Genomic DNA, 19,681 nt, shown 5'->3' on the forward strand with positions numbered 1-19,681 from the left:
AAGTTGTGAATTGAAGACGTCTCATTATTATTTCACATCTAAAAATCATGTCACACGCCAAACTCGATATAAAATTTGCAACACCACTGTACATCCGTACCGTTATTTGCCAAATACGTTCAAATACATTGCTGCACTTGAAGCAAAAGCAGCAAACAAGAAAACACAAGTGCATTTTTAATTGCAACCCACCACTTTGCCACCCACTTTAGACTCAGCAACGCTTATTGTCTGCTAACAGCCGACGCCAAAGAGGTCCTTGAGTGAAACATATGAATTTGTCAGCCCGGTTAACTTAATTTCAAACGTACCTGAGGCTATTTGACGCGTACCACGTTACCTTATCGGAGAACAAGCAACAAGCTGATATGCGGCATTGTAAAATAAAATGTACACATACACATGCACTCATATACTCATACGTGCACCATATATGATACATATACACCATTGCATACATATAATTGTTTGTAGGCATTATTGCAACATGTTCATTAACTTTGTTACTCTCTTTGCACTCTTTACTTGCAGGCAACCGTCTTGCTGTCGAGGATTATAAACGTTGTAGTAAAATTTGTTGTTGTTGTTGTATATGGATTTGTGGCACAACTACCTAAAACAGCTGCCGCACCGCACGGCAAATGAACAGCGTAACACATACACAACACAGATACCAGCGCGGCAACAATAAGATAGTAAGGAAGCAGTGCAACAACAGCAGCAACACAGCGCGCGTGCATTTATTATTATCTGCTCGCATTGAATTACAATACAAATGTACATCCGCTACCTACAGGTCGGCAATCTGCAGCTTTGTAGTGCACAGCGCATTGGCGACCTTTCGTTTTATTTTTCCTTCTTTTTGTTATTGTTATACCCTGAACAGAGTATGAGTATATTAAGTTTGCCAAGAAGTTTGTAACACCCAGAAGGAAACGTCGCAGACCTTATAACGTTTATATGTTTGTATATAAATTATCAGCGTGACGAGCCGAGTCGATTTAGCCATGTCCGTCTGTCCGCCTGTTTGTCTATACCCGAACTAGTGCCTCAGTTTTTAAGATATTGCTTTGAAATTATGCACACGTCTTTTTCTCCCTAAGAAGCTGCTGATTTGTCGGAACCGCCGCTATCGGACCACTCTAGCATATAGCTGTCAAATAAACTGACCGATCAAAATCGATTTATTACATGGAAAACTTGTTTGTTAGAACAGATGTCTGCACGAAATTTGTCATAGAGTATTGTCCAAGGCAGCGCTGCGATCTCCGAACATATTGTTCAAATCGGACTACTATAGCACTTCGCTGCCATACAAACTGACCGATCCAAATCAAGATGAAGAACTTTTTATACAATAAAAAATGCACCTGTGAAGGGTATTATAGCTTTGGTGCAATCGAAGTTAAATTTTTTTCCTTTTGGAAGAGTGCATGCCTCTTCCACTGCTCGCTGAATAATAGAAATACTCTGCGCAGCAAAGTGGTTGGTTGTCTTTTGCGCCTACCGCCGACTGTGAGGAAATTATCAACCACCAAATGCACACTCCTGCATAGTGTTGTGCGTTTGTGAATTTTCTTTTTGTTTTTGTATTTGTATTTTATTTTCATTTTTGGTGCACATCAATAACAGCAATTGCAACTCTACTCCACACAGGCGGCAAGCAGTATTCATTTCAAGGCAACGCCGTTAGGACGTGAACGAAGCGTATTGGTCGTGACTGCCGGTGTGACGAAGTTACGTGTGTAAACGTGTGAAGCGAAAATAACTGAAATTAATGAAACCAGAGCGTAAGAGTATTTAAAATAAATAAATAATTTGAAAGAAACACGAAGTTGAAAACGTTAAAGAAAAACGAAAATATTAAAATAAATACGAAAATTATTAGCGCCTGAGAATGTGAAAATGGCACAACTGTTTTGCTGTGACCGCCAACAACAACTGCAACGTGCAAAATTAATACGAAAACATTTGCTTGCGTGAAAGTAACGAGCGCGTTGCTGCCACACACTCGCGCCGTTAAAATTATGTAAAGTAATTTGGCGCAACAAAAAGAAAAATAATAAAAAGAAAAACAAAAATCAGCTGTGCATAAAAAGTGCATGAAAAAAGGGGTTTGGTAACCACTAAATTTAATAAGTATAACATAAAAAACGACAGCTTGCTGCCACAACTTGCCGCACAACAAATAAACATAAAAGCAAACAAGCAAAGCGAAAAGCCATTGCCGCATGCGGCAGTTAATTGAAGGTTTAACAAACACAAAAGTAAAGAAAAGTAATACAAAAGTGCAAAATACAAAATAAAAGCAAAGAAAAAAGAATAAAAGTGTAGAAAAAACATAAAAGTGAAGCAAAAATAATAAAACTGCAGAAAAAATAATAAAAGTGTAAAAAAACAAATGCAAACGCAAGCGCTTTGCTGCACACACCAAAAGTAATAAAAAAAATATATATATATATACTAAAACACCACACATCAAAAAATCATAGCACCACACAACATAAAATATCAAGCGCCACATAACACCCCACACACAGGCACACAAGCAAACGCGCGCGTACATTCCTCTTCCTTGCGCTATTTTAATGTGCGGAAATGACGCACCTGCAACCCCAACGTCGCTACTACTCCCCAATGCGTTTTAAAGGAGGCGGAGGTGGTGTTGTTGTTGTTGGTTGTGTCGGCAGCAGTGATGATGGCAGCGCTACAGACGCCAACATAAGCGCAAGTGTCAGTTATACTCAACAAGCAGCTGGTGGCTGTAGCAGTGAAAGTGCAATCGGCAACGGTGTAGAAACAGTGTTTAACACCGACGCTTGTACGGCGGCTGTTGCGCTCGATTACTGTAGTCATCCGGGCACTGCTAGCCCTGCGACGTTGCCGCGTCGCAAACGTATCGGTGCCGCACTTACAACGTGCACACGCGCCAATCGTCGCCCTAACTACCACCTCAGCACAAAACGTTTCATTCCACCACCCATACCGCAATGTCGTCGGCATCGTCGCCGCCACTGTTGGCCTGCGTTTTGTGTACAACATTTCCTACTATTCGCCCATCTACTGTTGCTGTTTGCCTGCGGTGATTTTCTTCAGGTTGCCACGGCCGAACCGTATGGTGGGTCGTCTTCGTCGGTGGGTATACACATACCCGGCGGCAGTTTGGGCGTGATCAGTGAGTCGCGTTGTCCGCGTGTTTGTTCGTGTAATGGCCTGACTGTGGACTGTTCGCATCGTGGTTTGACGCAAGTGCCGCGAAAAATATCGGCGGATGTAGAGCGACTGTAAGTACAAACATATATTAATGTGTGACATTTGTCTGAAATATTTATTTCCATATACATACATACATATGTATACATATATATGTATATTAGCCGATTTTCTTATTTACTTATTTATTTACATAGTTTTTTAATTGAATTTTTTTTATTGAAAAAAAGTACATGCAAAGTGTAATATTGTTTCACATGTCCTCCGCTCTTGCTTTAATTATGCTCGTGTGTAGCGCTCTTTGCTAGCTTTCTATCGAAAGTTTAATCAACGTCTAATCAGTAATTTGCAAAGTAAAGCTGTAAACTAAAAATGAAACTATTCGCTTTATTTTAGTCAGCAGAAACTTTATTTTAGTAATTAAAAAAGTTCTAGCATTAAAAAGATAGAAAAAACATGTAAGGAAGGGCTAAGTTCGGATGTAACCGAACATTTTATACTCTCGCAAAGTTAAATGGTATACTCGTTTAAGATTTCTTTATACATATATTTTAATAATTAGAAGTAGGAACTGTTGCCTCAGTTATTTACACTCACAGTGAAATTAATTAGAGCAATTTGTAAACTAAATTTACTCAAATTATGCGAAATCGTTCTTGTGTTTTTTGTATACGCTTATAATTGATTTTATATAGAATGCATTACAACTGTATTGAATAACATTTTTTATTTATTATGTCGGTATTATTATACATGTTTAGCTTAGCTTAAAAAATTAAATTATTATAATAATTTGTATATAATATTTACAATATTAAATAAATATTAGAAGAAAGATATGTATATAGAAATCTATATCTATCTCCATTAGTTTTAGGTGATAAAAACAACCGTTAGGTGAACAAAACTAAATATTATACTCTGTAGCAACATGTTGCAAGAGTATAAAAATTGAAAGTTGTAAAATATTTCTTGTATGTATACTTATTATACAATAGTTGTTCCCATTTAGGGAAAAATATTAAAATTTTTTAAATACTTGCTGTTTAATAACCATAGCCAAGTTAAATACTTCCCGCTTTAGTTGATATTTTGAATGGATGATTACTTTGCCAACAAATTAGTTCCACGATTTTTAGCATTTTTTAGATAATTTAACAAATTTGTGGAATTAAATTCCATTATGTGGCAATTTCCACATAAATTGCTTTTCTTTTTTAAATTCTTGTTTTTTTTTTCGGCTACAAACCGTCTAATATTGATGTGACTTGTAAACTGATGATGACGTCCACCGGCCTGGCTGATGACCCCAAATTGCGATAATTGCAAATTGTGCCATACTTGTTCGTACTGGCAAATTACAGGCAACAGTACCAACTTCACTCTCCACTCTGCACAGCAGTCCGGTTTCGGACGTGATGCCCAACCAGAAGAAGACTGTGAGAGTAAATCTCTTTTTTCCACTATTTTTTCTTGCGCAGTTCAAAGACATCACAAAATCTTTGTGTGTAAAAAATAGTTAAACACTATAATAGAGGGCCATTAGTGCTTTTATGTAGACATATGTGCACATATAGATGTGTGTGTCGGAGTTTATACACGATTTTTAAACCAACTTTGCAATTTAATCAAGTGACAAGAAGTAAAGAGTTGTAGAGTTTTAAATCAGAGATGTTGCATAATTCTTACAGTGTGTCAGTAAATAGTCAGTAGAAAAAAGTAGTAGAATTGTAGTTAACTCTAGAGCAATACATACCGAAGGGAGCATCGGGTAGCTATTAGTATTTATTTTATAGCTAAAATATTGTCAGTTTAAGTCGAAATATTTTGTTTGGGCTAGTTCATCCGTCTACAATCCGGAATAGTGGTGTTTGGAATCAAGTAAAGTTTAATTCAATAACTTAATTGTCAAACCGGTTCCATGTCGTAAGGCTTTACCTTTTGCTTTCCCGTACAAAATTGATATCCGCTTGAAGTTTTATCCAATAAAAATAACATGATTTGTTCATGCTTCTGATTCTCCTTCATTCGGCATCTCTCTTAACGCTTTTAGTATGCTCTCTAAGTAACCCATAACGAAGACATGCTTTTTGGAGCTAATTGTTGAATCCGAAAACCCAAGGCAGATAATATAGATGGAATAATTTGCTATATCCAAAGAGTCTAAAAAATAAAACAAAGGAGATCATACGAAAATATGTGGTATGCAATTCTTTCCAAAATAGGCGTGATAATTTTTTTAAACTAATGTACTGCGAAAGTAATGATCGTTTCATCTTAGGAGATCTGTTACCAATAATGAGATATCTCAAGCAATCTATGGAAGTCCAAATTTTATCCAGCCCAAGTGATTTTAATGGGTAAATTAAAAAATAAATGAAGTTGTTTGGTATTTTAAAAATTCTACACTCATATCATTCTTCCAGTTGATGAAAATACAACCTGCCAATATCGGCAGGATTAATAGAAGTTTTTTCCTAAAAGTGGTCACTTCTAGGCTAGAATAGGCAAGCCTCGTAGTGTGTTTCTGCCATGTAAAAGCTTCGTATAAAAACTAAATCAGCTGATTAGCGACGCCTGCATCTACATAAACTGTTTAGAGAAATACAAAATATATATGCAATATATAAAGATACATACATACATATCTATACCAATATATTATATGTATTTATAATTCCAAACTGTTACAGTGCGTAATTACTTTTCCTTCACTCGCTTATAAAGAACTACAAATTCTTGTTTCATCTTTTTGCATAATTTTTTATTATTTTTTCCTTTGATCTGCCATATTATTTAGTTAAATTCATACAATATAATTTTCATCAACTTAAAAATCGCCTGCCTCACCATTGTTGGTGAATTAAAAAACCGAATTCGTGGGACACAGAACAGCAACCAGCAATTTAACGCTAATAAAAGAGCCGGAGTAGTTAATTTTGAGTTATGCAGCTTGTGTAATCTTACAAACAATTTGGTTTCTCACAGTCTTACAACAACAGATAAGATCTTAAATGTTATTTCCTTAATTTTAATATCAGACGCAAACACATACAGGCATATACTTAAAGACATATGCGAGTCTATATCTATATTGTATGTATGTATGTTTTTATATACATACATTGTTAGAAAACATTAAAAATGGGAATCGCGACGCTAATGAGCACCAACCAATTCTGTGGCGTTGTATTTTCTAAATTGTTTTTTGTTGTATTTTGTATTTTTTATACCCCGAACAAGGTATATTAATTTAGCCACGAAGTTTGTAACTCTTGAGGAAACGTCGCAGACCCTATAGGGTATAGAATCGATTTCGCCATGTCCCTCCTTTTCGCTCTAAGAAGCTATTCATTTGTCGGAATCGCCGATATCGTATCGCAATAGCATATAGCTGTCATACCAACTGAACCAGCAAAAATATAGTTTACGAAATTTGTCAGAGATAGATTTGTCTAAAACAAACCTACAACATCCGAACAAATTGTTTAAATCAGACCACTATAGCATATAGCTGCCATACAAACTGATCGATCAAAAGCAAGTCCTTTTATGAAAAACTTCTTTGTTTGACGAGATATCTTCACGAAATTTCACACAGATTATTGCTCAAGACAATCTCCGAACCGCCGCACAAACTGATCGATCAAAATCGCGATAAAGACATCTTTATACCCTTTTACGCTTTAAGAAATGCACCCGTATAGCTTATTATAGCTTCGGTGGAGCCGAAGTTAACGTTCTTATATCTTTTATGCGTACTTCCACTACAAACCGCCTAATTTGGAAAATTTCAAATGCTTACACATGTAGTCAATTGCCACTAACTACTGCTTAATTCTGATCTTTCAAAAAAAAAATATAAAAAAAGTAAATAAAAAAGCAACAAAAACGCAAATCGTAATAAAAAAAAATCGTTTGAAGGCGAAACCACACAAGTTTTGTATTTTGATATCGCAAGACCGAAATTTATTACAGGAGCTGCAGAATAAGTAGGTGTGCACACATACACCTATATATTATATATATGTAAATATATACGTGTGTGTTCTTACAAGTGTATGTGTGCGTCTGCTTGCCTGTGTGTTTATAAGCAATTATGTATTACAACATTCAACCACAAAATATTTGATGGCATCTTTAATCATATTTGAGCAGGTACACAACATATATTTACATCACACTAATATATGTGTATATATATTTGTACATGAATAAATTGTTAGTATGTCAGCTTGCATTTACACAGTTCTGCTTAGCATCGCGCATTTTTCATCTGCCTCATAACATAAATTTCATAATTCAAAACTATCGAATGAAGATCTGGTAATTTGATGTTTGACGCAAGGCACTGGGTCGCCACCCGAGGTAAAAGCGCTGTAAAGACAACAACAACAACAAGTACAACAGCGAGGCAGTAAAACATTCTTCTCGACTCTCGACAGGCCGGCGTTTGTGCGCAATTATGTGTATCGCTGGTGCATGTCAGCATTCCAGCAAAGAAGAATACATCCGCATTGGTGTGCGTGTGTGCATGCTGGCATTGCCGCTGGCTTTAGTCAAGTCTTCTACTTGTACCATTGCATGTTCATTTTTATCTTCGTTCTTAGTTTTGTATATTTTCATTTTACCTGTTGTTTTAACACACACACATATACAGAAATATTCAGCGTGCTGCCTTGTCTTGGCAGTTCGCCTGTTGCCTGCTTGGCTACATTATTATGATGTGCTGATACTTGGAATTAATTCCCACCAACAGCTGACGGACTGACGGGCGTCCTAACTGATCGCTGCATTTCTGCGCTGGTATGCAAGTGAATTTGTGTTTGTTGTTGTTGTTGTTTTTAACAACTACAGTGGTAGCTAGATAAGTGCGCTGCAATCCTCGAGCGCACAACTTCTTATATATAACTCATTTGTCTGTCTAGACAATTAGTGCACTTAAAACTTCCATAAGGCATAGTTTTAGGCGGCAAGCGCTGCCTATTTTATTTAGGAAATAAAGTGGACATGCACTGCTCTAATAGTTGATTAGTAACTTCATGGTCATATTGATATTCCAATAATGTTTACACTTAGCACACCTTTAGGCGTCGTTTTAGCATACCTTTGGGCGTTCAGCACTATCTATTTCACTCGACAAACACGATACTTGTATAATTCACAGTTGGTTAATGAAAAACACTTTTTTCTTATTAAGTTTCCGAAATGCGCACTATATGGTGTTCTAAAAACGGCACCCATTATTTCTGAAACATGTTTTTCGCTACAAAAGAAGTTGACCGGTCGCCGTAGTAGTCCGAATTACCATTTTTTGAGCAGTCTATATGAATATTATAATTTCGGAGACGAATCTGAAAAACTGTAGGTGGAACTTTTCTAACAAATCCGGGAACATTATTTACCTAAATCTAATACTAACTTTCCCTTCTTCCAATATTCAATTTTTTTGAAAAGCTACTGAATGTTTTGTAGTTCTTTAATGGTTAGCTTACAAATCAATAATGTTCTGAGGCACAGAGAAAGTAAAGAAAAATTTCAGGATTCCAAATAGTTATTACGGAATACGAGTTATATGTGTAAGTTCTAAAATAGAGAGAAAAAAATAAAGTATCAGAATTACAATTTCGGGATCCCGAGTAATTATTTCGGAATTCGAGTTGATAATACATATATATAACAGATAGATATGTAACAGAGATAAAAAATAAAATCTCGGGATTAAGTTTTCGGGATCCGGGATCGGGATTTGAGTAATCAATATACTACATATGTATGTATGCATAAGTTCTGAAGTGTATAGAAAATAAAAAAAGAAAGTATCGGGATTACATATACGGGATTCCGAACTTCGGGATTCGTGTTAATGTAATAGTGTGTGTACCCATGAATTTATTTTAAGGTAAAAATTTATTACATAGCGATGTAAGTTCCGAAAAATTTTAGAATTCTGCAACTTAGTCCTTATAAACATTTAAAGCGCTTTAAATAAGCCGAAATTCATATATTTAAAAACTATGTATACCTAAAAAAAAATACTCTTATGACTGCCACTGTACTTACATCTAAACATATACACACATCATAAATACAATTAAGGCTGTGCGCATTTCAAACGCCACATCAGGCTGCAGTGCCAACAGGTAAAACAGACGTTCTTGCCACCGGTCGACGCAAACGCCACAGTTGCGCGATTAACATTACAAATATGAAACAAACACAAAGAAACGAAACAACAATAAGCAATGTTTGTATATATTGCACATATTTGTTTGTTGGTTTTTGCCGCTATAAACAACCACCAACACACGCGGCCAACAGTCAAAAAACGTATTAAATTTTACATTTATTTATATGATATACATACATATGTATAAACACACATATTCACCTTTGTTTTCGGCTAAGAAGAAGTCTTTGTTCCTCAACTTTTATTTAACTTGTTTTCAGTTATTATTTGAGTTTGTATTTTATACGCTACATAAACATTTCATAATCTTAGTTAACCGAAAAGAAAATAGAAAGGCAAAGAACCAAACAAAAACATAACAAGTTTACATATTCTTCAGTGTACCCTTGCACTCGCATTCCAGCAGCATTTGCGTAGGTGGTGAGTTCGGGAAAAGTAGTCTAATTCTCATTATATTTACGTTTTTCTTAGCTTAGAAAGTGCATAGCTATGTAAATATGTGTGTATGTAGTATGTCTGTTTATGTGTGTGTTTGTAGAGTTATTCGGAGCATTTATAGACCCTGGCCTTGGCGCTTGCCCTTCGTTTGTTTGACGGCAGTTAGTAGCGGGGTTCCGCCTTTTAAGCCGTAAGCAAATGAGACTGAGTGTCTAAAGCAACATAAACAAGTTAAGCTATATATTATATAGGTTATAAATTTTATATACAAATACACATACATGCGTATATAGTATATATTGTAGGTATAATATTTTTAAGCGGGGGTGCTGAACTTTGACGCCTTGATTTATAACTATTCTAGTGAAGTGACACCCGTTGTCAACGGTTTTTGATCATATTTGTAAATATATGTAGGATTATCTAACGATTATATAAGTAATCCTCAGATTGTGTAAACATACTTTAAATCTTATAAAATAAGAAAATATATTAACTGCGAGGTAGGGAAGCTATAATTCCGTTAAAAAAAAATACATACAAGAACATGATTGTATATATGAACAGACAGACAGTCATGGTAAATCGACTCAGCTCGTCACGCTGATCATATACATACATACATATGTGTATGTATATTATAGAGTCTCCGACGTTTCTAGCTGGGTATTGCAAACTTCGTGGCAAACTTAATATAACCCCTGTTCAGTGTATAAAAACTACAGAAAACCATAAGAGACTCCTGTAAAAGTTGTCTCTTCCACTTCGTGTTGGCTTAGATGCTTAAATTCCAAAGAAGTTTGCTCCAATTTTAATTTTTGGTTTCTCTTATCTAATAATTCTAATAAAAGTTGGATATCATGTGAACCAATTGGATGACCTACAAAACTGTTAAAGAATACACAGAATCCCTTAAGCTATACAAGTGGAATTTATCAATATGCTGGGCCTAGATGACACGATATGACTTAGGGGAGGGCACAATAGACCGTAGGTCGCGGTGCATACCTCAAAATTAATCAATCAATCAATCAATCAAGCTATACAAGAGATATGATCATAATAATAAAATAATGCATATTACAAATCTGAGCCATTAGCTTGCCGTTTTTTTTTTAGGACTTCATCATTTTGTCTTCGTCTTTACGATTTATATACTTACATACTAAAAGAATTTCTTATCTGAAATAAATCTGATAATGGTTTCTAAACTTAACTCTAATTGATCTGAGCCCAATTTTTCAATCCGTGTATATATTTTTTAGATTTGCCAAATTAAAAAAAATATATATATTTTTATACCCTGAACAGGGAATATTAAGTTTGCCACGAAGTTTGTAATACCCAGCAGGATGCGTAGAAGACCCTACAAAATATATATACAAAAAAATGAACAGCATGATGAGCTGAGTCGATTTAGCCATGTTCATCTGTCCGTCTCAATATACGCGAACTAGTATTATTTCGGTGCAAGCGAAGTTAACGTTTTTTCTAGTTTTTCTTTTTTTTTCTTTTTTAATACTGCTCTGATGAAAACCAAGATTATTTATCATATCATAAGATATATAATTACAAGTCAATATATATTTTTTATAATGGTATATATCTCAAATGACCAATTATTGAAACTATAAATTGGCAGTACTTTTTGACAACATTACTAAATTAAAAAAATATAAATTTAATTAAATTATCTGGCAACTCTTTGGATATACAAATTAAAGTTATTATTAAATTTAATATATTTTTACCAACCAATTCTATGCTTATAGATGTATGTATATCCAATCTTACGCCAAATAATTTTTAGAAGTTTTATTTATTTATTAAATTTAATTGTAATATTTTTAATTAAATTTAAAAGAATTTCACTAAATCATACATTTTATTTTTTGCAAATTTGTATTCATTCATTATGTTTGTATATTTTCAGCGATTTGCAAGGCAACAATATAACAGTAATTTTCGAAGCCGACTTTCAACGCTTAACTAAACTGCGTATACTGTAAGTATAGAAAACGAAAACAAAAACAAACAAAAAACCCGGTTCAACATTAACATTTATGTATAAAATTTTGTATTTCTTTTGTTTTTGAACTGCATGTAAACAACGAAGCATAATCAAAACAATAATTAAGTGTCTTGTAAAGTAAGCGTTGCCGATGGGCATTACATAAAAAGCTTGACGAATCGATTTGATGCTCAAAAATGTTCGTTGCACTTGCAATGATTACTACACTGACACACACACACACAAGCGCGCGACTTTATACTCGTATATATGTGTGTGCGTCAGTGTTGGGTAGCGGCGATTAACGATTTGTAAATTGATTTTTTTTTTCAGGGTAAATGTTAAACTAAATAAAAATATATATTTACGAGTATATTCGGCGTTTTAATGTGATTTCGAGTCAAAAGCTAATCAGCGATGTTAAAATATGCAATCAGCTAAAAGCGTGAAAATCTTGTATATATATGTATATGGTATTTGAAATGTATGAGCGTTTGCAAGCGCGCTAAGCGGAAGCTCTTTATTTCTTGTAGAAATCTCTTGTCTATATATATTTAAAGAAAATTTTTTGTTGTAATAATTTATAGTGCAACGCCAATTAAATGTTATATTGTTCAAACAAATACACTGCCGCTCAGCTGGCACTCGCTCGGACCAACGTTCGTACGCCAAATTTTCATATTTTGTTCGGTTTGACCTTTGCGCAGCATAAATCTTCGTTAATAATTTGTAGCGCTTTCGGCTTTCGTTGGCAGTTTTGGTAGTAGTCAACGAGCATATTTTGTATTATTGTATTATAATATGCATATGTACATGCATGTGTGTATGTATGCATTTCTTAGTAATTTCTTCTTTTATCAAATGCAACTCTGTATTAATAAATAAACTCTACACTATCTTAATTGTCTTGCAATAAATTAAAAATAAATTATACGCACTCTTGCAGCCAACTAACGGATAATCAAATACACACAATAGAGAAGGGCGCTTTCCAGGATCTGGTGTCACTGGAGCGACTGTAAGTTTAGTTTTACTTAGTTTTCTCAACTTTTGCATGCGTAAGAGTCTTCATTGCATTACTGAATGCTTAGCTTTAACTAAAATAAAAATTAAATAAAAAAACAGATAAAAAACAGATAAAAAAAACTTACTTAAAAAATTTCAAAGTTTTCTTTAAAATTTAAAACTTAATTTTGTGTTTGAACTAAAATTTTACTATATTCATTGTCATAAAAGATTATTTGAACTAAACTGATTTTTCTAGTTACTTTTTGGCTAACAGTACTGTCTAGATAAAGCAATTTATTTTTTATTGATTATGGTTATTTATTTTTCATGTTACTCGCTTATATATTGGGTTCTTCAAAAGCGCTGAATTTTCAATTTTCAGTTCAATTATTTTTATTTGCTTGTTACTTTTTTATTAGAATTTAAAACAAATCCTCCATAGTATCCTCAAAATATTTTGTTTTCGAACGAAATTAACCAATTGTCTAACCAAAACGGTAACCTAGAGTCATAAAAATTTTTACTATCGAATTCAAAATAGACTACCTTGGAGCCACTACAAGCATTCCAACACTTAATCCAATTTTCCAATACAATCTTATATGCCACGACTGGGATGGCCTTAGTGCCTTCAGCGACCTTTCAATTTTCGATTTTGGGATATTCATCAACACACATCTCATCACCAGTAATGATGTGTTTGATGAATGTACAGTCCTCATATATGTTGTCTCTTCTGCGACCTCTACTCGAAGTCGTTTTTGCAACAGATTCAGATTATATATTAACCAAAATAGTTGAGTCGATCCATAAAAGATGTTGAGATCTTCTGCTATCTCTCTCATGCCAACATGCCGATTTTCAAGCATTGTTTCTTTTTCTATGTTGCTGTCACTAACAGAAGTGGCCTAGCATGAGGCAAGTTTTCAATAACCTGAAGACCTTCACTGAATGCTTTATGCCACTTAAATACGCGTGTGAGTGATAAAGTAGACTCCTTAAAAAACTTACGCAACATTTCTAACGATTTCGTAGTCGTAATGCTATTGGCAACACAAAATTTCAAGCAAACTCGTTAAATTTTTTCAATAGTAAAAATCGCCAGACACACAATTTGTTTAGTAAACAAAAAGCTTCCAACCACTCACTGATTGCCAATGGAGATCAAACTTCTCGCGCACATAAAAAAGCTTATATCAATCTATGAAAAAAATGTTTATATATTCGGTTTGATCTGATGGTATTACCCAGTTAAAAAGTTAAACTTAAGCTTAGTAAAAATGTTATGTATCTTGATCCAAGTGTGAACCTTTCTCTTGGCGTACTATCCCTTTTATATCTGTGATCTTCTAAAAATCTACGTTATTATGATCTATTCTTACATTTATTTTCGTCTTTAATTTTACGTAGCGTATCCACTAACTTTTAGCTTGCAGCAATCTCTAGCATACTTTTAGGCGCTTTGCTTTTATGCTTCCTATTTCATTTTCTCGTTGTCTCTTACCAATAGATTATTCTTCTCTTTCAAAGTATTTGTAGAAAACTTTAATTAATTATTTCATTTCAAAGTAATAAGAAGATCCAGAAATTTCCGTAGAGGTCATTTTTGAATTCATAAAAATTAATATTTTTTATTTATGTGGCAACTTTTCACTGCAAATTCTTAACATGAAGGTTTTGAATCTTGTAAAAATTAATTTGAAACAACCCAATATACGCGTGTTATAGTTTAGCCAATTTTTTTTACTTACAATTTTCCAATAGAAATACTTTTTATTTTTTGTTTTCTCATTTTTTAATCTTACTCTTTTCTTTTGTCTTTTATTGATTAATTTTCCTTATTTTTCATTTTAATTTTGTTTTTTTGGATTGATTGGACTTTCCAATTTGGATTTTTCTGCACGCAAACACAACACTGTTACAACTCTACAATGCATACATACAGGCGCCTTAACAACAATCTGCTAAAGGCGATACCTGAAAATCTAGTGTCAAGTTCAGCGAGTCTTTTGCGATTGTAAGTAGTCGAATGCAATGCTTTTTTATTAAACACCAAACATATTTTCTTTGATTTCTTTCGAGGAATGCTGCTATAGAGGTTCAAATAACTACAATACATTAATAATCAATTACTTACTCACTTAGTACAAGTATTAGTGATATCTTTAGTTTATAATTTTATAATATATGCTAATTAAAGATATTTGTTCACGAATTTTACTTTATACTTTTCTTAAGTAGGAACGTTCTGGGCTGCTACAGTTTTTTTTATTCATAATCTCATACAGTAGAAAATGCGTTTGCCTTGAGTACTCAAAAAAACTGGTTATTAATTGTTGAACTCATTTCAGTAGATTATTTATTTTTAACTATATTACGAATTTTGAAATAAATCTATATAAAAATTATTTGAAAAACATTTTTGGAAAATAATTGACTAACTGTTTCACTTTTCCTACAGGGACATCTCCCACAATATCATTACGACCGTGGGACGTCGGGTCTTCAAAGGCGCGCAATCATTACGTAGTCTACAGTTGGACAACAATCAGATCACGTGTATGGATGAACATGCGTTCAAGGGTCTTATAGACTTGGAAATTCTGTAAGTATTCATATACAGTAGATGGCGCTCTGAGCAAAGCGAAATTTACGTGCGAAAACTTACTTATAAAAACTTGTTGAGAGAGTTTTAGAGTTTTTTATTGAATATATATATTTTTTTATATTTTTGGCAGCACTTTAAACAACAATAACTTGACTTCGTTACCGCACAACGCATTCAGTGGTTTAAATCGTTTACGTGCTCTACGCCTGTCCGATAATCCCTTCTCGTGTGACTGCCATTTGTCTTGGTTATCACGTTTCTTACGTAGCGCACCGCGGCTTGCGCCATATACACGCTGTCAATCGCCCTCGCAGTTGAAGGGTCAAAATGTGGCGGATCTGCATGATCAGGAATTTAAGTGCTCAGGTAAATCACTTAATTGTTTTTAAGGTTATGCTTGTTATTTGGAACGGAAAAAGCTTTTTGTAATGAAGAATTACTAAATATAACCGGTCGGTCCTAGAATTGTTAGTCAGTTTGGTCATTGTTTTAAAATCATATGTATATTCTTGTCACTTTATCAGGAGATAAAAAGTCATATTCGATGTAAATTATCGTTCAAGATATTTTAAGAGCTCCAGGGTAGAACTTCTTGTTTTCAGCTTCTGTATTATACTTTCAGCTTTCAAGACAACTACTATTGTATTGCAGTTCTTCTGCAACAGAAGCCCACAGAGTCTACTAATTTAACCTCTTAATTCGAGAAGTCCTTCACTGAAGTTGGTAGAGACCTACACGCCAGTCATATAGGCATCAGTTCAAAGAAAAGGTTTATTTACATCGTATTTATAGTTTTTTGGTCCTACAGTGATGTGAAAATAATTCTTTGGAAAATATATCTGGCATATCTGATCTCTAAAGGATGTCGCTGCATATGATATACACGAATTAGTCTCTTAGTTGATGAGATATCGATCTGAAAGCTAAGACATGCATCTGTGAAGGTTATTATAGCATCGCTGCAGCTTTTTTTTTACCTATGAGATATAAATAATATAAGTTGAAATCGCTTACAGCAATTTTTCATACGTAGTAAATTTTATAGAGTCATTAAAAATTATGAAATAATGAAAAATTACAACAAAAAATATATATCTATGTATATATGTACAATAATTATTAATAATTATTTCCACCTCATCTATGAGCATCAGCGCTTTCCAAGCATAATGACTGAAATAAATCATAAATAAACACAAGCACACATACTCAAATGACTGCTTTAATTGTATTTAAATTATAGTTAAAACATTTGTGTAATTAAGTACCCTTCCAATTTCATATATATTTTTGTTTTTGATGTTATTTTTCTATCTCACACTTTGCACACGCTTAAAGGCCTCACCGAGAATGCGCCAATGGAATGTGGCATGGAGAATAGCTGCCCACATCCGTGCCGTTGTGCCGATGGCATTGTCGACTGTCGCGAGAAGAGTCTCACAAGTGTGCCAGTGTCGCTGCCAGATGATACGACGGAATTGTAAGTATATGCAGAAGCACATAGTGTATATATTATGTACACGTGTGTGTTTGCGTGCTTAAGTGAACGCTTGAGAAACTGTAAAATTTTCGCTTGGTAAATCGTAATTTTTGAATGGCTTAAGCGCTCACTGCGGCACCTCGAGCAATTTAAAAATCAATTTTTGTTTTTGTTATTTTTTTTTTTTGTTTTTGTTTTTCTATGCCATCATTATTGTAATTATGCTTTGCATTTTCTTTTGCTAAACATTTTGCTTTGTTTAAAGTTAAAACAAAAAGTTATTTGCTTTATCTATGTTCTCATTACAGGCGCTTGGAGCAGAACTTCATTACCGAATTGCCACCAAAAGCTTTTGCAAATTTCCGTCGGTTACGTCGCATTGACCTCTCTAACAACAACATTTCGCGCATTGCCCACGACGCTTTGGCTGGCCTGAAAGCGCTCACAACACTGTAAGTAAATCAAAGAATATTTCTAAAAAAAATTAAAAACAATTAAAAAGAAAAAATGGTTAAAAAAGAATAAAATAATAAATAAAAAAATAAAATAATAATAATAAATATGAAAAAATAATATTAAATAATATATATAAAAAAATAATAATAAATAATATATATAAAAAAAGAATAATAAATAATATATTGTATATAAAAAAATAATAATAAATATAAAAAAATTAAAATAAATAAAAAATTAAAAATAAATTAAAAAAAAAAAACAATTATAATAAAATAATTTTTTTTTTAAATAAAACACACATACATAAGAACCGTTTGTCAGTTACGCGTATTTGGTTATTGTGCCAAATCATAACAGTATCTCGTTGCCTGTATACTGTATAAACTATAAGCTGTGTTTTTGTTGTTTTTTTTGTTAATTACATACATACTCCTGTGGCCAAATGAGCGAAAAGATAAACACTAACATCAATCAATGAAGTGCGTTCGAGTATTTACACAAGCATATGTATATATATATATGTGTGTGTGCAGTGTATTATGACCATCAAGCGTTTACTTGGCCAACAGCAGCTGGCCAGCTGCTACTTATTTGGTTTTATTTTATTTTTGTTTTTTTTTCATATATATTTTTTATACCACAGAAGTTATCCACGTATGTACGGATTTTCGGAGTTTTTTGAGATTAAAATTTGTTAATTTTTTTCCCAAAAGTTTTCAAGTTTTTCGTTTTATATGCGCATCGCTATAAACCACTAAAATATACATATTTAGATATGTACATATATAAATCTGGTATATACACACAGTGACAGCTATGTATATATATATATATATATACTGTTCTGTATAACAGCTGCATTTATCAGCAGCTTATATCAGCTACAGTTACGAAATCCCGCACTTAATTTTTTACCTCACACAAAATTTTCGTGTACAAAACAGATGTCAGCACACCAGCAGATACAATACAAAACTAATGTGATTGACCGATATGAATCGATATGAGAACAGTTAATAATTTTCTTAACTCTTTCGCTTAGTAAATTCAACATATTCTTCGAGATAATCATAACTTTAGGATTCATCTCTGAACTAGCATTTCGTTTTCTTTCTGACTGATCCATTTTTTATGCTTAGCCTTCATGTTATCAGACGATCCTTTCGATCATAATTTACTACATACTTTCAAAAATAATGTCGTTCTGATATTACTGTTTTGCATTTGTTCCCTTTTGCTCCCTCATAATTTAGTTCCTAAATTTGTCCATTCAAAAAATATGCGGTTTTTTTTTTTACTGATTTCTTCGCGAGTTCGAGTTCGTCCATTCACAAAAAATAAGGTGGTCTGCCTGTTATCTGTGCCGTTTACTAACTGCTAACTACTTATGACCTTTGAAAACCAAAAAAACAAAAAATTGCAGCCAAAGGAGATCATTTGTTATACGCGTTATTGTCAGAAAGTCGCTACGATAGAGTAGTAATAAGGTTAAGTAGTAATAACCCCAAGTGGTCCTTTTGTCAAGCTTATTAGTAGTTAGTTGTTTTTTGGAAGATAAAAAATTTTAGAATATATTTTAGTCTGCTTTTGTAAAGATCGCATGCCAGTTAGTTTCCCCGAAGCTTGATGTTATTACAAAGGCTTCTGATTAATGCTTTTTATAGAGTAATCTAACAGTAAATTCGACGGATCTCCATATTTAAACGTCCACGTAAAACATTGCTTGATAAGGATGTACATATGTTTACCTAATAAAGATAATCGATTGGAAATGTATATCAGTTTATAGGATTTATATAGCAAGGAATCTAGGTGGTTGCCAGCACCGTCCATCCGTATGGTCCATATGTTATAAGCCTCCTTCGTTAACTCTAAGCTTTGAAATTAAATGCGAGATAAAAGCTACCGAAGGAGCGTCGTTAGTTTGTAAGTCTCTCCGTGAGCATCTATGATCTCCTGAATAAAGTAACTAGAGAACTTGCTGTGAGTTTATGTTAAAGAGTCGAAAATTCTTAACTTCAATATGTCACTTGTCGTCTTAATACTGCGTCACATTCCAAGAGAAGATCTTCCGTTGCGCTTGCAATCAATACGTACCGATCTACTCGTACACGATGCTCATCGCTACACAAAACGCTTAAGAGGCTACGCTTGTTCGCTGCTAAATAGAAAATCCTGTTAAATGTGGAATTTCTGTCAGATTTTGGCATTTTATAAGTATATTTATGCGCAAATGTAGAAATATAATTTTAAGCTTTTCAGCGCATACGCGGC

At 33.6% G+C, this 19,681-nt stretch overlaps 1 protein-coding gene across 1 annotated transcript in view; it reads left to right on the forward strand.

The window, feature by feature from the left end:
* The first annotated feature begins 700 nt into the window (after positions 1 to 700).
* sli (slit guidance ligand) overlaps positions 701 to 19,681 on the forward strand; it is a 44,471-nt gene continuing 25,490 nt past the window's right edge. The window contains 9 exon segments of the mRNA XM_070107737.1: positions 701 to 777; positions 1,657 to 3,284; positions 11,775 to 11,846; positions 12,799 to 12,870; positions 14,806 to 14,877; positions 15,322 to 15,465; positions 15,599 to 15,834; positions 16,807 to 16,948; positions 17,257 to 17,400. Coding sequence (XP_069963838.1) covers positions 2,599 to 3,284; positions 11,775 to 11,846; positions 12,799 to 12,870; positions 14,806 to 14,877; positions 15,322 to 15,465; positions 15,599 to 15,834; positions 16,807 to 16,948; positions 17,257 to 17,400 — 1,568 coding nt within the window. The 5' untranslated portion in view covers positions 701 to 777; positions 1,657 to 2,598.

This window comes from Bactrocera oleae, chromosome 4, assembly GCF_042242935.1.
Source record: "Bactrocera oleae isolate idBacOlea1 chromosome 4, idBacOlea1, whole genome shotgun sequence".
NCBI lineage: Eukaryota > Metazoa > Arthropoda > Insecta > Diptera > Tephritidae > Bactrocera > Bactrocera oleae.